Source organism: Sander vitreus, chromosome 9, assembly GCF_031162955.1.
Source record: "Sander vitreus isolate 19-12246 chromosome 9, sanVit1, whole genome shotgun sequence".
Lineage (NCBI taxonomy): Eukaryota > Metazoa > Chordata > Actinopteri > Perciformes > Percidae > Sander > Sander vitreus.
In genome coordinates, this window is record NC_135863.1 from 29,939,025 (window position 1) to 29,962,083 (window position 23,059).

Genomic DNA, 23,059 nt, shown 5'->3' on the forward strand with positions numbered 1-23,059 from the left:
ACAATACAATTACAAACCCATAACAAGCAGAAAAGCCACAAAAAAATAAAATAATAATCATAATAATAATAATATACACAAACATATGTATGCAAACACACATATTTATAAAAAAAAAAACTATTCAATTTACAAAATTATTATTAAATTGTTCTTTTTTTATTCCGCCAATGCAAAAAAAACACAATTTCCCAGATAGCTTTGCGATTAGAACAACAAAGATGGAGATTCAGCTGTTTCAGGACGTGATATGAATGAAACGTAGGCTACAACAGATGAAGTAAAGGAGCAACAACCCGCGCAGCACTGCAGATAATTCACCACCACTGCGGGTCAACTACATAACGCCAAAGTGTCTACGTCGGTAGGATTAACAGATAAAATGCCTTCTCCTAAAGCTAAAAACCCCGTTCGCAGCGGTGGAAGCCCGGTTCTCGGAAGCTCCAACGGCCGCTATGAGTTCATGTCGCTGACGAAGCCGTTGAACCGGTCCTCGCCGTCGCATCTCCTCCAGCGGCAGGGCTCCGAGCCGGCAACGGCTCGCCTCCGAGCATCGGAGAGCCCCACTCGGCGCCGGGGCTCCAGCTCCTCCACGGGCTCCGCGAGCGGCCAGGGGCTGTCAGAAGAGGACGGTATACGGCTCAACCCCTCCTTCATCCGCGTAGCGCTCAGCTCGCTTCTCGCCATCGACCTGTGGATGTCCAAGCGGCTGGGGGTGTGTGCCTGTGAGGACTCTTCCTGGGGCAGTGTGCGTCCGTTGATGAAACTGATAGAGATATCGGGACATGGCATCCCCTGGCTGGCTGGTACCGCCTACTGTCTGTACAAGAGTGACAGTGCTGCAGGGCAAGAAGTCATGCTCAACCTTCTCATGGGTAAAACGCTCTGCTATTTGTGTTCCTTCTTATGTTGCCAACCTGTGTCTCCCTCTAGGAGGGAATTAACACATACATATTTAGATAGATAGACAGACAGAGAATCTGTTGCTTCACAACATAAAAGAAAAAACATTCTAAAATCAACATAAAAATGAGATCACACACATGACAACACAATATCCTAAGAATTAACTGTAATAACTAGAAAATGCATTTCCTGCAGAAAAGGCGTGGGAATGCTGAATAGCTGAATTGCTAAAGCTAAACTGGATGAATAGCTTAAATCCGTAAGAAGAAGTTGAAGTAGTGAGAGTAGTTGAAAAAGTGGAAATCGTTTTAATAAGTATGAATTTCATTAAAAAGTTAAAAGTTGACGCTAAACTGAATTGTCGGCTTTAAAAGTTGAAAAATGACAAAATATGTAGAACATTGTGAGGTCTGAGTATAGAGACAGAGACAGACAGAAAGAGACACAGAGACAGACAGACAGACAGAAGTGGAACGCAAAAGATATAGACTAATGTTCATATTATTGCCAGTAGTATTCAGTTCAACTGTCTGTGGAAGTGTTGTCATGGTAACGTATGACCAGTGAAAACATCCTTTGAAGTCTGTGATGAGATCTCTTTGATCTTTAATCAGTTAACGACCGTGTCACCTGCTGAAACTGTCAGCTGTGCCCCACTGGAGCTATTCAAACACAGAGCAAGCTCTCAAATAAAGGCTCAGACTGCTAAAACGATAAGGGGTATCAGTGAAATGATGTAATCGTGACCACCACAAGGCCTTTATGAACACATCCATGTAAAATGTATGTTGATAAACTTAATAATGTGGGCATATCAGTGATTTAAAAAAGTGGTTCGCTCTGCGTTTCGCTCAGAAATGTGGAGAATGTTAAACAGGGCAGCGAATGGAGGAAGATGTGGAACTCTTGTCATTTGGAAGCTCACCGAGCCAAAAGTATAAGTTATATCGCATAACTGAGACATCAGATATCGGAAACTAGACAAAAATACCTACGTTTTGATGTATGAATTGTGTATGACAAGTAAAAATTGTGGGTGTGAGAGCAGTTTATAGAGCAAGGACAAAGATAATTTTTTCGAAGCTCCACACTCTAATCTGTGACATCACTCACTCTAAGAAGCTACATACACACACTGTTTAATCGATAAAATTTCCTGAAATGTACACTAAACTTAAACAGCTTTTTCACAAAACTGTAAAAAATATCAAACTAAAAAGCCAAAACCTAATACCTGAATATTTTGTAAACAGTTTAAAGTTTGAATCACGTCTGTAGGTGAAAGAATGTAGGAGGAGATACATTTTGAAGCAGAAGAGGATTTGAAGGATTTGAAGCTTGCTCTCATTGACTTCAATGTTAAAAAAAAAGTGTTAAAAAGCTTAATATTTAAAAAAGTATAAATAGTAGAAAAAAAAGTTGAAGAAGTCCCATCATTAGCTGAAAGAGCTGAACATTTTAAAAGTTGAATGGTTTTAATAGCTGAAAGTATGCAGAAGTTACGGAGAGCCAAAAAACGTATAGAAGAGGGATTAATAATAAAGAACAGAATAACAATAGTTGGAATGCTGTTGAATCAGCATTCCCATTAATTAAAGTGCTAAGTGCAAAAAGTGCTGGTGTATTTATTGCACCCCTGCTCTTCTGGGCTAAGATTTACTATTGGAGTTCAGCAGCTTGATGGAAGTTGGAATAAACAATAACTTTAGTCTGTTTGTTTTACATCTCGGCACACGGAATCTTCTCCCTGATGGCAGAAGTTCATATTCAGGAAAGAGAGCTGAATGCTGTGATTTACTTAATGCCAAAGCAGACAGGTTTCTAGGTTGTTTAGAGTTTGGTTGAGGTGCAGTATTTAGTGTCACTCACCCCCCCCCCCCCCCCCCCCAGCTCCTCCTCCTTCCCCGCTTCTATCATAACTCACAGGTGATCCCACCTCCCATGAGGTGTTTAGCTTTCCTCCATCAGTGCTGACAGGTTCTGGCATGTAGATAACATCTGTTGTTGATTTTTGCCCTCTGTTTGCAGCTGCTGCTGTAACCTGCTCCAAATCACCCTGAGTTTGTCTGACTGACACTTTGGGAAACCACGTTTATACCATGATAAAAAGGATGAGGTCAGTTTCAATATTTTGAGAAAAGCAAGACGTAGGCCAGTGCAAAAAATGTCACACAACTCTTCTCCAGCACAGAATGCTTTGCACACAAATTGTTTTCCGCCGTCTTGTCTATATTGGGATTGTCTCACCCTGAGTAAAGCATGGTGAGCCGAAGAAGAGTTGTGAGACAGGTTTTATGGATGGACTTGCATTGAAGCTCACACGGGCCTGCATTTAATCAGAGATATAGCAAGGGCGTCTTTTGGGACTGTAGATTGATTGATTTATAAATGGTAATGCAGCTTTTACTTGGATTGCGTCAGTTAACAGCCAGTAATCAATTAGGAATTGAAACACGTGCTGCATGCCAATAGGCTCCCCTCATTTTAACTTTCTTTAATGAAGCCCGTAAGTGCACATCCACTTTATACATCAGGATATGCCTATTGTTACAGGGTGAGGATTTGTGTCTTTCAGAATTCTGGTTGTTTTGCTCAGTAACACAAGCCCACAATGGCAGTTTTGCCTGATCTGATGACTTATTGGGTGGGTGGGTAAATTAATGTTTTTTTTGTTTGCCCTAATCCACCCCTGCTTCCTGTTTCTCTACATCATGTTTAGTTAAAACTTAATTTTGTCAGTCAGCTTGTCAAACATTATTTTTGGTTTTGCCTGGTTAGAATTTTGGACTTGTTTTTATTCCTGCGTGTGGGTGATTGGATTTCTTTGGGTTGTGGGGTAATTAAAGTGACAGGTGGCTGGTCAATAGATATGAGGCAGGTAGAGGCAAGTCTTGCTATATGTGCAGTAGGCAATATGAGGGTAGGAGCGTGCCTATGTTCCCACAGCCCTATGTCCCACATTTCTAAGATTTGTTTCAAAATAAGGCCCTATGTTCCCACAGTTCCCACATTTCTAAGATTTATTTCCAAAATTAGGCTTCCCACATTTCCTTTTTCATAAATTTGTATCAGATTTTATCCCCCTTTCTCCCAATTTGGTACCAATTTCACCCAACCTATTATCCCCTAACCCTACTAACCCTAACCCTGTGGGAAAATTGGGCCTTATTTTAAGAAAAATCTTAGAAATGTGAGAACATAGGGCTGTGGGAACATAAGGGTGGTTCAGTCCCCACTGTTAACATTTTTACAAATCATATGTGCACTACGCTCAGGATGGAGAAGCTGTGAAGAACACTTTATGCACCTACCTGTGGAAGGAAACTGCAGGCTGCAGTTAAAGGCCTGAGACAGCTGCACGCTTTAGTTATAAAATACAGCTTTCAACAACAGCATTTATTTGACCATTGAGTATCAGTACTGAATAAAATGTCAGTTGCATATTAATTTTGCTGCAATCCTTTCATTGGACTCCCAGCAGCAATTGGCTCAATGCCACCTGGCTCTTTCATAACTGTTTTAGCACTGCAGCCCTGGAGAACTGCTAATAAAATTATTTTTATATAAGTACACTGTAGTGGCAATCTGACCACAAAAAATGCCACTGGAGGGAATTTGAAACCATTTCCAGCGCTTGCTGGTGCAAATAATGACGTCCGCCATCGTCTTAAGATGAATCCTTTATTTTATAACTGCATTTAAAAACACCTACACAAAGACTGACTGTGAAAGATTGAAAACGAGCAGACGAGATCTAAAAACATCACTCGCACACAGCTGAGGTTGAAAAACTTGTGTGTGGCTTCCCAGATCCTAATTTCCTCCATCCCCTTCTCACCTGTGATTCCCTGTTTCTAACCTCCGATTGTGGTAATTAGCACACATACACACAGGTGCACAGGTGACGTAGCAATCAAACCATTCACACAAACCTACCACACACACACACAAACACACACACACACACACACGCAGCAAAATTGGCTAAAACATCCACTATGCCCAGGTAAGGGGCGGCAGATATAAGCTGCAGTTTTCCTTCAGCACAGTGGACTTATTATAGGCTGGTTCTGATTTGTGTATATTATCCCAATGACAGAATCTAAGCTATAAGGTGACATCATTTTGCTTACAAAGCCATCTATGTTTCTGTTCCAGAATATAAGTACCAGTACCACAAAGATAACTGTTGTTATTGCAGTTACAGTACATCCTTTCTTTATGTCTGTTCTTGTTTGCCAATGTGATTATGTTATGTTATGTGATGACATTGCTGTTTCTTCATAAGGGTTGGGTACCGAAACCCGGTGCTAATACGGCACCGGTGCCTAAACGACCGGTATCTACCGGACCGAATAACAATGCGGATTTCACTGCCTCATTTCGGTGCCAATTAAATGCCTTCTGCGCTGCTCTCTGATGCTCTGAAACAGACGTTAGAGGCAATGGAAGCATCGCTGCACGTGACGCTAGTTAACACTTCACTTGACAGCAGGTAACGTTAGTTTACCGTTAGCTAGCAGCTGGATTAAACACGGTTAAAATGCTGACAGCTAAACCGTGTAAAGGGTGACTGTATTTCACTGTAGAGCATTCCAACAGCGGGATGTTAAGCAGTGTGCAGTTGGAAAAACAACACAGACGGTGCGTTCAATTGAAACTAGTAAGCCTCGTAGTGCATTCAAAGTTATTGTAAAATACCCTATTCCCTATTACACTATTTCTTTTAAAGGGGTGATAGAATGATTATATAGGGTATTTTACACTGTTCCTTAAGGTCTCCTAATAGGGTATGTAACATTGGTTGGGCTGAAAATTGCCCGAATGCTATTTTATTAGGCCCTTAACTACCCTGTGAATATGGCTCTATTTGGAACAAGAGCTTTTCTTCCAAATATAGTATGCTCATGAATATTTAGATGAGCTGCGCGCTGATTGGTTTGAGCGAACCCCATAGAAACACATTGGAGACGAGACAGCAGGTCTCATATTTCAGACACTGCAAAGGTATACATTGTTTGTCGGGCTATTTCGTTATTAAATTCACTTCTGAGACTTTTTTAAGCGAGAAATCAACTATATAAAGCTCAAATATGGGCCGTTTTACGAAGATTGATGGCTAATTGTAAGTTTAGTAAGACGTGTCGGGCTTTAGGAGCTCCACACAGTCTGACGAGAAAGCGGCAACCTCCATACCCAGTTAAAGTCACCGTTTCTCAGTTACTGGACGACCGGGGCTCGAGGCTCGGGGCTTCGCGGAGCTCCGGAGCTGCAAGCTAGGCTATGTGTCCCATTTAATCCTATGGGAAAAGATCGTTGCTACACTTTCTGCATAACTTTCGTATATTTACAATTTCGTCACGCCACTTACGTAACATGTACCCCAAGGTCTTATAAAGCTAACTATGGTGTCCGATTTCAATTTAATGCATTTTTGTGAACATTAGGGATTTCGTTAGCTGCTACTGTACCTTCAATTCTATGAATCGCGGCTAGCTGCAGGCCCTGGAGCTCCATGGAGCGCCGCGGGCTTCCCTTCGTGACGGAGATCCAGCTAGCTCACAGCGAGCCGGAGTCTATGAAGTAGGACACGCCAGGCGGCGAGGCAGCACCGGCCTCTGTCACGTAGTCTGCTGAGCTCCTGCTGAACTGAGACACACAGTCGGACAAAATTTGCAATTAGCCATCAATGTTCGTAAAACGGCCCATATTTGACCTCTACATAGTTGATTTCTCGCATAAAAAAGTCTCAGAAGTGAATTTAGTAATTAAATAGCAGACCTCTGGAGATCTGCATGACCTAGCTAGATTCAGAAGACTAAGCTGACCTCAGGTCAGTGGTGTAGCCTATACAAATGTTGGGGCGTGACAAAGACTAGGATTTGGGATGTTTACGTCAGCTTCCAGCTTTGTTGAGATTCGCCCGTTTTCAGCGGCAGTTTTAAAATGTGAGATTTGCAGAGGATAGGGGTATCAATGGGTATGTATGTCCTATTTACCCACCGAACTGTCGTTATTCAACTATAACAAGGTAAAATCGGTTTTGCATTCTATCACCCCTTTAAGTATCTGTTCAGGCACAGTTTAGGCACCGGCACCATTTTAAAAGTATCGTTTTAGCACTGGTATCGGAAAAAACCCAAACGATACCCAACCCTATTCTTCATACAGCATAACACATCTTCCCCTTTATCCCCTTCAGGCCTGCTGTTGGACCTGGTCCTGGTTGCCATTGTTAAGGCGGTGGTGCGTCGGCGTCGGCCAGCACATAACCGCATGGACATGTTTGCCACCTTTTCTGTGGACCGCTACTCGTTCCCTTCAGGCCACGCCACCCGCGCCGCCATGTGTGGGCGCTTCCTGCTGGCTCACCTGGTGCTGGCTGCCCCGCTGAGGGTGCTGGTCCTGCTGTGGGCCAGCCTGGTGGGCCTGAGCCGAGTAATGCTGGGCAGGCACAATGTCACTGACGTGATGTTTGGCTTCTGGATGGGCTATTGCCAGTATAACCTTGTAGAGATGTTGTGGCTCTCACCTCAAACCCTGCAAGGGCTGCTGGGACAGTTAGCTTAATATTAGGGATTGAAGGAGGACAAGACATGAAGGTTTTAATCTTGATTGTAGGAGACTGCACACCTTTTGTCTTTTAGACTGATATACGTATAGGAGAAATTGTCTTAGAGAAGAGAGCTAGAAACACAGCTTTGTTCTGCTGTTATCTGACACTTAAGTTCAAAAGGCCACTTTCCGCCTGTAATAAATAGTACAGGACTTTCAATCAGAATAGACCAGGAGAAATTTGTCCAGGTTAACCTGAAGCCACCTCACTCTCCCTGCCGGCCATATTCACTGGAAATGATTTAGGACGTTTTCACACCTGCCTTGTTTAGTCCGGCTGAATCGAACCCTGAAGCGTGCCGTTCGTTTGGGCAGGTGTGAACACAATAAACACACTGGGTGCCGACCAAAAAAAAACTGACCAAGACCACCTTGAGGAGGGGGGGTCTCGGTCCGATTACAAACAAATTCTGGTAAGCTTCGGTACGGTTTGTTTGTGGTGAGAACGGGATCCTACATCGATCAGACCCATCTACGTAGTAACGGCACTCGCAAAACAATGTCTGGAAAACTGTTTAAATAAAATAAGCTGGTTTGACCATGGAGATGCGAGAAATAGTCACTAGTCCAGAACACAGGACCTTCCTACAGTATTTACTGTCTTACTCCTGCCCCAGACACATCTGACCAATTAGAGGAGTGAACGTTCTTGCGTGGTCTGTTGTGATGCATTTCGGTACGCTTGGATTTTCATCAGTGTTAAAACGAAACCAACCAAGGGGGAAACATTCCCAAGTTTACAAATTCATCAACTGATTCCGACCAGAGCAAACGAACTACAGGTGTGAAAACGCCCTTAGGGCCCTATCTTGCACCCGGCGCAGCGCAAAGCCCGACGCAAGTGTCTTTGCTAGTTTAAGACCGACGCAGTTGTCAATTTCCCGTCCAGCGCCCGCGTCGTTTAAATAGCAAATGCACCTGCGCTCATCTTTGCGCCCATGGGCGTGCTGGTCTTACAGGGAGGTGTGTTCAGGTGCATTCTTGGCGTATTGCTATCTTGAGGCAGCGGGAAGTGATCGCACCATTGACCAACAAAAACCTGGTGTAAAGTCAATACCGCAGCATTTCATTGTTATTTTAACAGCAAATTAGTAAAATGCGCCTAGGCTTATGCACAGCGTGCGCACACAATGCTTGTTACACTCACACAGGGACGCGCAGCAGCACACAAAAGATTACAAATAAAAATATTACGTTGCAAATCCGCCATCATAATAGCAATGCGCCAAGGTCCAAACGCGCCTGGCTTTTAAAGGGAATAGGAGATGACACTCCGATTGGTTTATTGCATGTTACGCCCAAAACACACCTATGAATTAATGAAGACACTAAGTACAACCCTTTTGAACCATGTGCCCAGCACACCTTTTTTTCTGATAGTCTTTTTTTTTTAGATCGTTAAAATAGGGCCCTAAAACTTTTGTTGGGAAGGAAGTGTTAATTTCAAAAGTCTGAGCTTTCCACTTAAGGATCTGACTTAGATCTATCATGCACAGAGGAGAGGTTAAATAATTAATATTCACAGATATTTCACAGACAGTTTGCTCACAGTTGTAAGGCCCCTCTGGTTTTGCTCTTGTTTAGGGAAAGAGTTGATTTTGATATTAGCCATATCATTTCCCCACTCAGCAGTTTACAGTTTATGCTCCTGTTTACCTCCATCCACTTTGAATGTTCCCTTTAACAGGGAAAACAACATTTACATGATTTTTGGGCTTAAGGACAGAAATGTCATCATTTTTAAACATACGTTATTGAGAAGTCAGAAGAAGTGTGTGGGAACCCTCTTTCTTTAGGCACTGACAGTTTCAAATGGTGTAATGAGGCTAAAAACAGACACACTGTACAGTACATTCGTCAGTAAGAGGAAGGAAAGCTACATACTGTATAGATTTGAGTCTTAGAGTAGCCGGGTGGTACATACTATACAGTATCTTTACATCTTCATTGTAAAGTAATAACCATAACATAACCTGCTACACTGAAGACAAATAATTACAGTTTGGCTCGATGGTAAAGGAATCACAGATTTGCTGTTTTACTGAGGGGGGAAAAATCATGATAGATTGTAAGTTTACAATACGTTGATGCGTCTTTCATTCACAGTAAAAAACTAAGTCCTTCAATGACATTACATGAGCATATTGTTTATCAATCCAGATCTTGCTCGATTTCATAAAACTCCCATTATTCGAGACGTTGATTGATGAGTTGGTCATACTTGATCACTGGCTCTGACTGAGGATGATATTAGTTGGGGTAGAGATGCACTGATATGAACATTTTAGCCGATAACTGATATTAACATATTACTGGTATTGACCAATGTCGACAAGATCTGTATAAAACAAGTTTCTATTAGAGATGGGCGATATGGAGAAAATCAAATATCGCGATATTTTTGACCAAATGTATCGATAACGATATTGTGGCGATATTGTAGGGTTGACTTTTGGTGCGTTCACAAAACATTAAAAAATGACAGTTTTGAAAAAGAATCATCAGTAATGTGGATAAAATGACTAATTGGGTAACGGCAAAAAACAGCCAAAACAGTCTGGTAAGTTCAGAAAATGACATGACTTTACTGTAATGCAGCCTTTAAAACCAGGAAAAGACAACACTTGTGTCATAGCAGGATATTACGATATCCAAAATCTAAGACGTCTAGCCTCATATACCGATGGCGATATAATATCCATTTATTGCTCAGCCCTAGTTTCTATGATAATCATATTTTGTACATAATGAAAAACGTGTAAACACTGTGAATTTTAAAACTGTAATGTCTTTATTTGCAAAACATTTGGAAAAGCCCATAAGTCATTGGTTTCTCCAGCACACACTGGCTAGCATGTGGACTGCAGCTGCTGCCGTTTGTGTTTAGGCTGCTTGCTAGTAGCTTGCTTCTGATATTGTTTGTGAACTTCAGGATGGCGGTTCTTCATACGAGTGATCAAATTGGAGGTGTTGGAAGGATTTGACACGGCATCCTCCTCGCATTACTTCGACCTTGCAAGTATTGCGTACCGCAAGTTGCGCGTCTACTTTTTTCCACCGTGAAAAACGTCCAGACAAGCTGCTTCGTCTTCAGCATGTAAGTCCTGCGCTGCGTCACTAACTCTGCGTGGCAAAAAAACAACAACACACACACATACCAGCGCTGCTCTGACACACAATGGGAGCTAGACAGAAACATCGCATGAAAACATCGCCCGATACCGATATGATTGCCAATATTTCGTGCATTCCAAGTTTACGTCATGACCCCGCTCATTAAATCTCAGCCCAAGCAGATTTGGAACTACTGAAACTTTTTAAGTGAAATAGTTCTTCTTTTTTTTTTATTGGTTCTTACAGTCAGATGAAGATATGTGGGTGAATAAAAATCTGTTATTGCCATTTCTTTAAACCAATCACAATCGTCTTGGGCGGAGCTAGGCACCGGGAAAAGCCGCGGTGCCGCTGCTAAAAAGCCTCGGGAAGGAACTTGTTTTGGCGGAACGTGTACTTTCAAAAGTAGTTTTAGTCGTGCAACAGAAAACTCAGATTGGACAGCTAGTCTAGCTAGCTGTCTGGATTTACCCTGCAGAGATCTGAGGAGCAGTTAACCATAGTCCTCATGAATCCACCGGATTTTGGAACGCCAACACAAAGAAAGTCCAAGGCAACGGATTTCCGGCCTAAATGAGTGAAATCCGGCGGATTTTCCATCGGCAGCGGAGCAATCCCTGAAGTGGAATGTCAAGGATATAGACTACTCAGCTACTAACTCTGACGCGTTTTTTTTATTTTTTTATTTAAATTTCCCACTAATTCTCAGTTAAAAGATTCACAGAAGCAATAATCTGTAAAAGGGATTAACAGCCAGGTGTTGAACTGTTGAGGACTGGTCTTAAATCTTAATGTTAGCTCAAAAACGTGACCCTGTGTGGTCAGCGTCTATGTACCTTGCTGACTTTGTCTGGTCGTACTAATTCTCACAAGCAGCATGTTTACTGATTAATCCACAAACACACGCTGACCCACTGAAAGCATTTTGAATGACATGAATATTAAACTTGAAATGACACCAGCGGTCAAGATGTTGTGACACAGAGGAGTGTTTGACATTAGCGCTGTCACAGAGGCTGTTGATCCATACGTAAGCCATTACAGCATGTGGTTAACTGATTTGTGCCCTGACAGTTGGCTGTCGCACATCTGTACCAAATCCGAAGAGCGAATGTATTGTGTGCAGATGATGTCATTCAAGCAATATTGTTGCTTTTTGAAATCAGAAGATTCGCCTGTATTCATACATACATCCTTTTAATTTTTTATTGTCAGATAAGTATCATACAGTGTTGCTGTTGAGCAGAATTGCTCACATTTTTCTAAAAAGGCTTGTACTTAAAGGACAAATCCAGCGCAAAATGAATCGAATATGACCAGTTTTATCGCAATCCGCTAATTAGCTTATAAAGCTAGTCGTCGGGGCACGGATAAAGTAAAAAGAAATTGCTATTTCTATACCACTAATCGGGCTCAAAATAGCACCACACTTCCACGGTAGCATCATGAGGGTCCCTACATGTGGTATAGAAATAGCGATTTCTTTTTACTTTAGCTGTGCCCCGACGACTAGCGTTATAAGCTAATTAGCGGCTTGTGATAAAACTGGTCACATTCGATTAGCATGAAAACATATCTCAGAGAACGGTCGAACTCGGACACGTGTTATTAACCCCTAGGTTCATTTTGCGCCGGATTTGTCCTTTGAGAGATTTAAAGAAAAGGAAGTGGTGTGCATGTATTATTGTACCTGATCCATTTATTCACTATATGTGCACAGGTCTCCTCGCTGACTCTTGCTCACTCACACTCACACACATCTTGGCACTGCCAGAAACCAGAACAAGTGTACCCTCATCGGTTCTAATTTGTCTTTTAATTTTGATTAGGAGTATGATGAGATATGGTGACTTATGCCTTCTGTGTACATGTATGATGTATGAACTATTGTTGAACCATTTCTTACAAACCAACATCATTTAACAGCCTGTTCCCTGGTATGCGGGTGCGCCATAATAGACTTTCATTGACCTCTCTTTGCAATAATCACCCAATGATCTTCCCAGTGCGAGCGATAAGGTGACCAGCAAGCGAGGTGGTAGCTTCCATTCTTTTTATTTGATTAGCCTTTTATCACAAATCTATATATGCTGGACAGTGAACTCTGTGACCAAATGATCTTTAGCATTCTTTTTTTTTTTTTGTGTGTGTGTTGTTTTACATGTTGATATGGCGGCAAGGCAGAGACCTAAGAAAAAGCTGTATGATTACACAATAGATTTTGCACATTCCACGTCAGCAAATGTCACATCCGTTCTTGCACATTGTCAAACATGAAGCCAGCTCCAATATATTTGACTGCACTCAGTTTTGCCTGCTATATATTATAAATGATATAGTGTGTTTCTTGTATATACCTTATTCTTAATGTGTAGAAATATGCCTGTGTGGTCATGTGGTTACACTGTGATATGATCAGTGGATTTGAATGTGCTGCTCAATATTCCCTGAAGGGTTCTTCTTGAATGATTTGATTGTAATGATTTTTAATTAAATGGGGAACACATTTGAAACTGTCTCATGTCATGATTGATAGATAGATAGATACAACCATTGTTACTCAGTTACTCATCAGCACTCTTCCAAATTCCATCCTCTTGATTAGAGGACATAAATTGAACTTTGTAACACAAAAAAAAACACAATTTAACTTGGTAGTTGCCTTTTTTTTTAGATTTTAGATTAGATTTTCATCAGTCACTGCCTCAGTATATGTATACCGTTGTGCTCGTAAGTTTATGAACCCATGCTAGAGAGCAGGTTATCTTAGAGGTTGACATGGGGTACTTTCCATAAGATCATCTCTCAATGCAAATCAAACCAGCTATTAGGCTAACTGAAATAAAACACACCAATCTCTAGGTATGGTGAAGGGTATGTGATGATGTCGGGGGGCTATTTTAATTCCAAAGGCCAAGGGAACTTTATCAGGATGCATAGTATCCTGGATCCATGAAATAACTGGCCTTTAGAAATAAACATCTGCCTGCCTATATGGGAATTAAACATAGGGATGTGTATACTTATGCTCCATGTATTTTAAGGAAGAACATTTATTTATTTACGATACATTATTCATTCACAAAGAAAATGGGTGTCCTTAAAGGTTGGATTTTTCCTAATTTTTTTTAATTAAGGCATTAAGATCAGTTTCCAAAAGATGTTTTTTTAATTCCTCTTTTTAGTCAACTTTAGCATGGGTGTGTAAACTTATGAGCACAACTGTATGTGCTCAGGCAAAGCTCGTCCCACTTGACATTCACAAGAAACCAACCGGCAAGGATCAAGGTAAGAGGAAAGCTGCTACACTTTATTTTAGAATTCTGCTATTTTTTGTGCTATTGTTGAGTAAATTGGTGAGATGTGTTATATGGCCTATTTATGTGCATATGATTAAACTGCAATATGATAGTGAATCAAACAAATATGTTTTCTAGTTTTTCCAAGTGCAAAACTGTTTTTTTTCTTTGTACATTTGGCACTGATACAATCACAACACTGAGTCTTTGCACAGATTGCATTGCACAGCTTTGGCTCAGAATATTTCATCCAGTGTCCAAGTCATTCTAAAGTTTTAGAGCTCTCAAAGACGTGTAAGATCTGCTCTTCTACTTCAGGAAACGGAGTACAAAAGTTGTAAGACAGAACCGGAGACTAAGGGTCGATAAGTTGATGCATAAGAGTTCAGTAATATGGCTTTATGTTGTATCTAATCAGAAATATTTTTAAAGCAATTATATAATCTAATGCAAACTGGTGCCAAGACGTCTTGTATTACATCTGATATCTGATCTACCTGTGTTCTAGACTGGAGCATTATACAGTACATGGGCTGGGAATGAGTCTGTCCTTTATGTCGGTTGAAGGATCTGCATGTTTTTCACATTCAATTCTTGGCAAAAGATGTTGTACTTCCAGCATATATTAAGATGTCTTCAGGTAGAACAAGACAATACTCTAAACTGGAATTTACATCATCATATTACTGAACTGCCTCATACTTTGGCTGGCAGTGGATGGGACTGAAAGTTGCACAACTATAATGATGTACTTAAATCTGATGTCAGCAATGAGTTAAAAAATAAATTTTCCATATCACTGGTGCAGCTCAGTGAAGAATGAAAAAAAGATCTCACTTTTTACAATATGGGATGAATTTCCACTGAGGCCAACAGTACAGCAATGATAAAGCTTAAAGTGCTCATATTATGCTGATTTTCAGGTTCACGATTGTATTTAGAGGTTGTATCAGAATAGTTTTACGTGGTTAAATTTAAAAAAAAACAATATATTTGTTGTACTGCACATTGCTGCAGCTCCTCTTGTCACCCTGTGTGTTGAGCTCTCTGTTTTAGCTACAGAGTTAGACATCTCACTTCTGTTCCATCTTTGTAGGGAGTCGCACATGCGCAGTAGCTAGGTAAGGACTACTAGCCAGTCAGAAGCAGAGTATTAGGGCGTGCCACACTAGCAGCTAGACGAGCATTATAACGTGTGTTACAAAGTGACCACGTTCGTCACAGAAGTGAAGGCTGGACTACAATAGAGCTGTTTGGAGCAGTTTGTGAACAGTGTTTTCTGTTGGAGATGGTAAGTCCCTTTGGGGTGGACTTTGGGCTTTTTCACTTTGTAAACCTATAACGTGCACAAAAAAAATATATAACACAATAAAGGAAAGGGAAAAAGCCAAAAAGCATAATATGAGCACTTTAACAATGCATACGAATTCTCATCTGTGAATAATTGTATAAGTGGAGCAGGTTTTGTGAAAGAAATGTATAATACTAGTTTAAGCTAAATTTATTCCTCAGTGTGGTTTGGTGTGCATGTCAAAGGTTAACTTTCCCCTTCTTTATCTTTAACTTCTCTTCAGAGTCACTATGTGGAGACATTTCTGCTCCAGGAAACAGGGTTAAAGTCCCTCCCCTGCGATACTGTTTTCTAGATTGGTCGATAAGCAACGGCTCAGTTCATGTGAGTGTAGAGGCTGGTAAGCATGTGATCGCAGCTGCCCCCGTACCTGCAATCAGTGTAAGAAGGTGAGAGCATTCTTTCAGACTTCAATAATATAATAATAATAATAATAATAATAGAGTATTGTGATTGCTCTGCTGGTTGTTCCCCTGCCAAAAATGCCTATCTTGACATGCACATTCTGTAACGTGATCCACTTCCTCAAACCTTCAGCAATTCCTAAACTTTTTTAACTACTTCAGAGGTACTTGACATTGCTGTTCTTACTGTAAATAAGTGTTACCTGTTTTAGGAAGTTACCAACACATAAAACTTAGCTGTGCTTTACAAAACTTTACTCTGTACTAGAGTGTAGAAGTGTAGTGCCACATGAGGCTGATATGTGTGCCTCAGACTGAAATATCTTGACAACTATTGGATGGATTGCTGTAAAAATCTGCTGTGGATATTCCAGGTCCTTACAGAGTAAATTATAATGGCTGAATATCCTCTGACTTTCCTTGTAGCTCCAAGAGCAGGTCTTTTTTTTTTCCACGTATTCAAAAAAAAAAATAGCTAGTCATGGATGGATGAGCGCACGATTTTGAACGGACATTCATGGTCCCAAGAAGATATATCCAAGTGACTGTGATGAACTTTTCGTCTAGCACCAGCATGAGGTTGACATTTATGGTTTTGAGTGAAATATCCGGACAACTATTGGCTGGATTGTCGTGGATAAATTCAAATGCATTTGTTGATGCTATAATTTTTCATCTAGTGTCATAATAAGGTCAAGATTTAAATCTGCCCAATGATTTGGTTGATGACAACATACCTACAAAACTAATGACGTTCCCATTAGCCTCATGCTGTACTTTGTGTTTAGTACTAATTCGCTAACATTAGCATACTAACAGGCTAAAGCCTGATGGTACCTGCTAATATTACCATTGATATGTGAGCATTTTCACTGTCACTACTAGCATGCTGATCTTAGCATTTACCTAAAAGCACCACTGTGCCTAAGTACAGCCTCACAGAGGTGCTAGCATGGCTGTAGACCTGAGATCTTCAACAGGGGGGTCCTGGACCCCTAGGTGGTCCTCAGATTCACTACGAGGGGGGTCTCCAAATTATTGTTAATTTTTGGAATTTGTTTTTTCAAAAATTAAAATTCCTTAACATGAATCCAACATATTATTAGCAAATATAAATCCCCACTGTCCACTGATGATAGGCTTACTGGCCTATAGGTAAGGTAGTCGCTAAGGATAGCTATCCACAGATACAGGTAATCCTAAGGATTCACTGTGCCCCATATATGTGTAACATTAAAAGATGATTTATAAAATCCTGCCAACAATTATTATTTTGATAGCTTAGTGTTCTGTGCCGAAAATGTATGTATAAAGACTTTAGGCCGCCCACATGTTATTGTAGGCCCAGTTTAAAATGCAACTTCATTTTATACAATATATGTAGTAGGAGGTCCCTGCTCCGTCTACTCTTTAAGTAAAGGGGTCCTTGGTTTAAAAAACGTTGAAGACCCCTGCTGTAGACTCTTAGTCCTGTTTCCTCAGTGCTCAGCAATGGTTCGACGTGTGGCAGTGGTTGGAGCAGGCAGTTCTGGTCTGGCTTGTATCAAGATCTGTGTGGATGAGGGCCTGGAGCCTGTCTGCTTTGAAAGCAGTGATGACATCGGCGGCCTGTGGAAATTTAAGGTGAGTGGGGTCACTGTAAAAGAGTATCCCACATATTAATCGTGTTGCCAGTTCTGGATTTGTCTTCTGATGCTGTAGCCTATGGCCAAATAGCTTTCACCTCATCTAGAAAAAAATGCAGTTATATGAACAAATATGTTGTAGCTTGTGCAAACCAATGATTGTCGACACGATTGATTAAACAGTAAAATGTCCTTATCAGAGTGAGGTTTGTGTTTACAGGAGTCACCTGAGCCAGAGCGATCCAGCATCTATCGCTCCTTGGTGGTCAACACCTCCAAAGAGATGATGTGTTTCAGTGATTTTCCTATGCCTGCTGACTATCCAAACTACATGCACAACTCCCTGCTGCTGCAGTACTTCAGGCTCTATGCTGACCACTTTGACCTGCTCCGATACATTCATTTCCAGGTCATCAAGCCAGGAGTGTCACTGTCTTTTCACAAGATTTTACAACATGCTATGTAAAGTTAAAGTTCATTGATGCATGTATATATGTTTGTGTGAATGTGGACACGCATGCTTTAGACCACTGTAAGGAGTGTTGCACAAAGGCCAGATTTCTCCCTGTCCGGTCAGTGGGACATAGTGACCATTAAGGGGGATGGAGAGGAGGAGAGACACGTCTTTGATGCAGTTCTGGTGTGTTCAGGCCACTACACCCATCCAGCCTTACCCCTGTCAGACTTTCCAGGTCGGTAAACAAATAGATAACACTTTTCAAAGATGGAGGAGTAAAGTGGGTTGATTTACTGTACATCTGCACATGCTTGCCAGAAATGTTATTAATATTTTTCCTTTGATCTGTTGCACCATCTGTCCAGGTTATGAGACGTTTTCTGGCAGGTGTTTTCACAGCTGGAAATATAAAGATGCAGATGCCTGCAGAGGAAAGAGGGTGGTGGTGGTTGGCATTGGCAATTCTGGAGGTGATATTGCAGTGGAGATCAGTAGATCTGCAGAGATGGTAAGACAGGAGACGAATAGAAAAGCTTCTTTGTTGTTTGGCAGAGAACCAAGGGACCTGACCTCTTTCATTGCACTGCACATAGTTATACCAACAGAATAAATGTCCCATGTATTCACATTCAGTCTTCCTTTTTTTTGACAGACATTTCTCAGCACACGCCAGGGTGCCTGGGTGATGGGCAGGATGGCCACTAATGGTCTTCCCATGGACATGACAGCTATCACCAGGTTCAACAACATCCTCATACGGCTTCTTCCCAACACGCTGGTCAACTGGGCAGTAGAGAGAGCACTGAACCTCAAATATGACCACAAACTGTATGGCCTGAAGCCCAGACACAGGTGACACATTTTTCACAATCCCAGTGTGAGCATGGGGTCAGCTGTGCAGACCACTAGCAAATACAAAGGTGTCGTTTTGAATGTGATGTAATATTTGTAGCAATATTTGGTTCGGTTGACTCCTATCATTTCCTTTCTTTCTCAGACTTTTGGACAAAAAGCCTTTGATCAATGATGACCTTGCTAGTCGAATCCTTCAGGGAGCGCTAGTAATGAAACCTAATCTGAAAGGATTCAAGGACTCTGGAGTTGAATTTGAAGATGGCACTGTGGAGGAGAACATTGACGCTGTGGTCTTCTGTACAGGTTATAATGGAAACTTCCCATTCCTGCCTCCAGCGTTATCTGAGGGGCCTCACAGAGAGTTGACATTGTACAAGTAAGTATACAGGGGATAGAGTTTTGTATACATAGGGGCTGACAACTTTTATTTTGAAAACAAGGTAGATTTAACCTCCACATTACACAGTTAGAAACTCAGGCCCTGATTAACTGAGCTAATAAACATCAAATAACACATCTAACTTATGAGATAGATGAGAAGATAAATAACACACTAATGTCGGTACGGTAAATATGTAGCTGGAGCCCTAGACTATTTAGCTGAGCTGCTGGCGGGCCTAAATGCCTTTTTACAGTCGCCGTAGCCGACCTGCCACGCACAAATGTGACGTCAAAATGACGGAGATCTTGCTGGCGCGCCAGGATTTTAAGTGCGCGACCAGAGGTCATGCACCACAAAGCGGAAACAGGAAGTATGGACGAGTTCAAGGGCAACCAGATGCCAGGGCTCTCAGAATGACTGCAAGTCTCTCTTGTAAACTTACTGGGTTAAGATGAGTTCTTTTATGGTGAATGAAAGGCTTGATCCAACGAAGTAGGTCATCGACTCAAATGGAAACATTGACGTCAATGCTGCTGCCAGTTCTAAGCCTCGTTGACACCAGACCCTTCTCAGTTGTAACTGAGAGTGGGTCTGGGCAAGGTTCATTCGCAGTGCATTTCCAAAGGGGCATCACCAAAGGACGCTGCTCAAATGCCTCTGGGCGCAATTGGATAGTCCTTCAACCAATCAGACCAACGATCCGGGTGACGTAGCAGCGACAGCTTCAGCAGTGGCCGTCATGTTGAATGTAAACAAAAAGCTGCTTGCCTTCGCTGCGCTATCGTCATCGTGTAAAGCCCACCTCAACGGTTGTGATTGGTGCCTCGATTTGGAAAAATTGGAAATGGGCTTGAATGGGCTCTTGGCCAGACTGACTTGCAGAGCAAATCTCAAATTTGCCGGAAGTTCGTCAGAGTTTTCCCAGGCTAGCCAGTTCTGCCATTATTTACCTTTTCCTTCTTCTTCTAGTCCGCAGAAATAGCAAACATCACACTGGCGCGAGGCAGGTCGGCTGCGGCGAGTATACCCAACATTTAAGACTATTTCTTGGTCTGGAGCGGTCCCTTCTTGGAGTCCTGTTGTCACTGTGAGGTTACCAGGCAACTGGCCCGAGACTTCAGGAAGTCACAGTGCCCAGCCTAAACCTAGTCGAGCACATAACCATGGTGTAGAGGTGCTGGTAGGTAGATTGTTTTACCTTTGTACACAGCCAGGCTAGCCATTTCCCTGTTCTGATGCTAAGCTAAGCTCAGATAATCAGCTGCTGGCTCCAGCTTCATATTTACACAGAGCAGTATCAATCTTCTCATTCAACTATTTCCCAAAAATGTTAGCACTATTCCTTTAATAGTTTTATTGATATGCCTTTTTAAAATATAGTTTGACAAATAAATGTATACATTCAGCATTTCACTGAATACAAAATGACATTCTACATTTTAAAACATTTAAGTTAAATGTATGATAACCAATAATTACTTTTTTTACTAGCATGTAATAAGTCTGATACAAAAATTTCAGGACACTGTTTCCTCCTTGTCTATCACAACCCACACTGGCCGTCATGGGTCTTTTCCAGACGAAAGGACCAATCATGCCTATTGTGGAAATGCAGGCGCGGTGGGCTGTTAAGGTCTTTGCCGGTAAACAATTATGAGCTTAAAATGTACACACACAGGACTGAGGAGCAAAATGTACCAGTTTCTGTGTTTTTATTTTCAAGGTTTGAGCCGTCTTCCATGTAAAGAGAAAATGCTGGAAGTCATTGAGTCTGAGAGGAAGAGAAACATGAAAAGGTACGCATCATCTTTGCACTGATGTCCGTTTTATAGTACAGGCAAATCAGTCATGTTCTTCTGTAGAAAGCATAATTGTAGAACCTAGGGGTTAATAACACGTGTACCGAGTCGACCGTTCTCTGGGATTTGTTTTCATGCTAATCGAATGTGACCAGTTTTAGCGCAAACTGCTAATTAGCTTATAAAGCTAGTCGTCGGGGCACGGTAAAGTAAAAAGAAATCTCTATTTCTATACCACTAACAAGGCTCAAAATAGCACCACACTTCCACAGTAGCATAATGAGGGTCCCTACATGTAAACCGAAGCATTGAGAACTTTGGAAGTGTACAGACAGTTTAATAAAAAGATAGTTTATGAAGACCGTTCACGTATACAGGCATGTCACGGTCTGTCAGGAATGGCTTGGACCCAAATGCAGTTTAGATGATTTATTAAACAAAAATGAAGTACATACCAAAAGTGTCAGGCAAAAACTAATTCCAGAACAAACAGAACAGGATCTCAAAAACCGAAACTCAGAGACGAAAGGTAGACTCCAGACACGAACACACTCACAGAACACACAGCCGCAGAATACACGGCAAACAGAATGAACAGAAACGTAATGCTCCCACACCAGACAAAGACAACACAGATACTAAATACACAAGTTAACAAGGACTAACAAGAAACAGGTGACACAACAGGTGAAACAAATCAGGGCAGAACAATAAAACAGGCGGGAAAACAAAAGACAGGAAGTAAATTAGATAGGACAAGGGAGACAAGACAGACTTCAAAATAAAACAGGAAACAGAACATCACATTCATGACAAGGCAGGCGCCATTATGGGAAAACAGTCACGACCAGTCGAACGACGAACGCCGTGCAACGTGAACTGTCACTTGAAATCTCCCATGGTCCGTAGTTTCCCATTGGGTCGATAGGAATTACGTTTGTGAAATGTTTATTAAAATATATGCACAGCGTTCGTCGTTCGACATGTCGGACTGTCTTTGTAAACTATCTTTTTAATAAACTGTCTGTACACTTCCAAATTTCTCAATGCTTCGGTTTACATGTAGGGATCCTCATTATGCTACTGTGGAAGTGTGGTGCTATTTTGAGCCTTGTTAGTGGTATAGAAATAGAGATTTCTTTTTACTTTACCCGTGCCACGATGACTAGCTTTATAAGCTAATTAGCGGTTTGCACTAAAACTGGTCACATTCGATTAGCATGAAAACAAATCCCAGAGAACGGTTGACTCGGTACACATGTGTTATTAACCCCTAGGTTCATTTTGCGCCAGATTGCTCCTTTAAAATATGTTGTGTTAAAAATGACATTTGAACGAATCTGCTCCTTATTTTCTCAGCTATAACTGCCCGCGAAAGGCGGCTCTCCAGGTAGACTTCATCCCTTACCTGGATTTCATGGCTGAGCAGGTCAGTCCAGTTCAGCTCTATATAAAATTGTGTTACTTTATGAGACGCAACCATTCTGATAGACTTCCAATCACAGGTCGGGGTTCGCCCTAACTTCCTGAGACTACTACTGAGAGATCCTGTGCTGTGGGTGAGGGTCTTCTTTGGTCCCTGCACTCCTTATCAGTATCGTCTCTCGGGGCCTGGACAGTGGGCCGGAGCCCGTCAGGCTATCCTCACTCAGTGGGAACGGGTGGTTCAGCCATTCAGAACCAGAGTGGTACCAGAACCAGAGAGCAGGCCGTCTGTCCTATTTTCTCCCTGGCTGCTCACATTTGGAGCAGCTGTCACAATAGCCGCCCTTCTGTCTAAAAATGAGATTTTTCCCGTGCTGCAGGGTGCAGCCCAAATTCTGGACAGGTGCAAGATTTTTCTGAGGGACTAACATGATGAAAATTGGGTCCATCTTTAATATCCAAAATGATTTAAGATGCAGTGATGTAATCTATGTACTGTAATTTATTCTGTTTGTGTTTGGCATGCAGAGGGAGAGAGACAGCCTCCCACTTTTAATGTAGTGTACAGATGTGGTGTATTTAGTAATATGGGGTTATAAAATTGTGAAAGTAATTGCACTCTTCTTACAGGTGTGTCAGTTTCAAAGGTCAGTCCATCATGTAGCATGGAGAACATGCTAAATTGAGACTTACCGATGCAGAAAAACACTAAATCACAATCACAAACTGAGAAATAAAAATTCCAACAAAATGTGACGAAGGTGAAGAAAACGTGGTTTTTCACAATACACACAGTGTCAAGGAAAATGTTATGAACAGTCACATGG

At 41.6% G+C, this 23,059-nt stretch overlaps 2 protein-coding genes across 3 annotated transcripts; both read left to right on the forward strand.

The window, feature by feature from the left end:
* Positions 1–166: 166 nt before the first annotated feature.
* Positions 167–11,751, forward strand: plpp6 (phospholipid phosphatase 6). The gene is made up of 2 exons (XM_078259598.1): positions 167–875; positions 7,109–11,751. Exons 1-2 carry the CDS (start codon positions 383–385, stop codon positions 7,474–7,476), a joined length of 861 nt encoding a protein of 286 aa, XP_078115724.1. The 5' UTR covers positions 167–382; the 3' UTR covers positions 7,477–11,751.
* A 3,815-nt stretch (positions 11,752–15,566) lies between these two features.
* Positions 15,567–22,984, forward strand: LOC144523767 (dimethylaniline monooxygenase [N-oxide-forming] 2-like). Of its 2 annotated transcripts, none has more exons than XM_078259600.1 (11): positions 15,567–15,674; positions 17,172–17,312; positions 17,535–17,723; positions 17,841–18,006; positions 18,137–18,279; positions 18,424–18,623; positions 18,769–19,002; positions 20,530–20,651; positions 20,732–20,804; positions 22,167–22,236; positions 22,313–22,984. In XM_078259600.1, the coding sequence occupies exons 2-11, from the start codon at positions 17,181–17,183 to the stop codon at positions 22,658–22,660; spliced, it is 1,677 nt and encodes a 558-aa protein (XP_078115726.1). In that variant the 5' UTR covers positions 15,567–15,674; positions 17,172–17,180; the 3' UTR covers positions 22,661–22,984. The 2 variants fall into 2 exon arrangements, with proteins under 2 accessions (XP_078115726.1, XP_078115727.1); XM_078259601.1 differs by having other exon boundaries at positions 15,579–15,666.
* Positions 22,985–23,059: the final 75 nt, after the last annotated feature.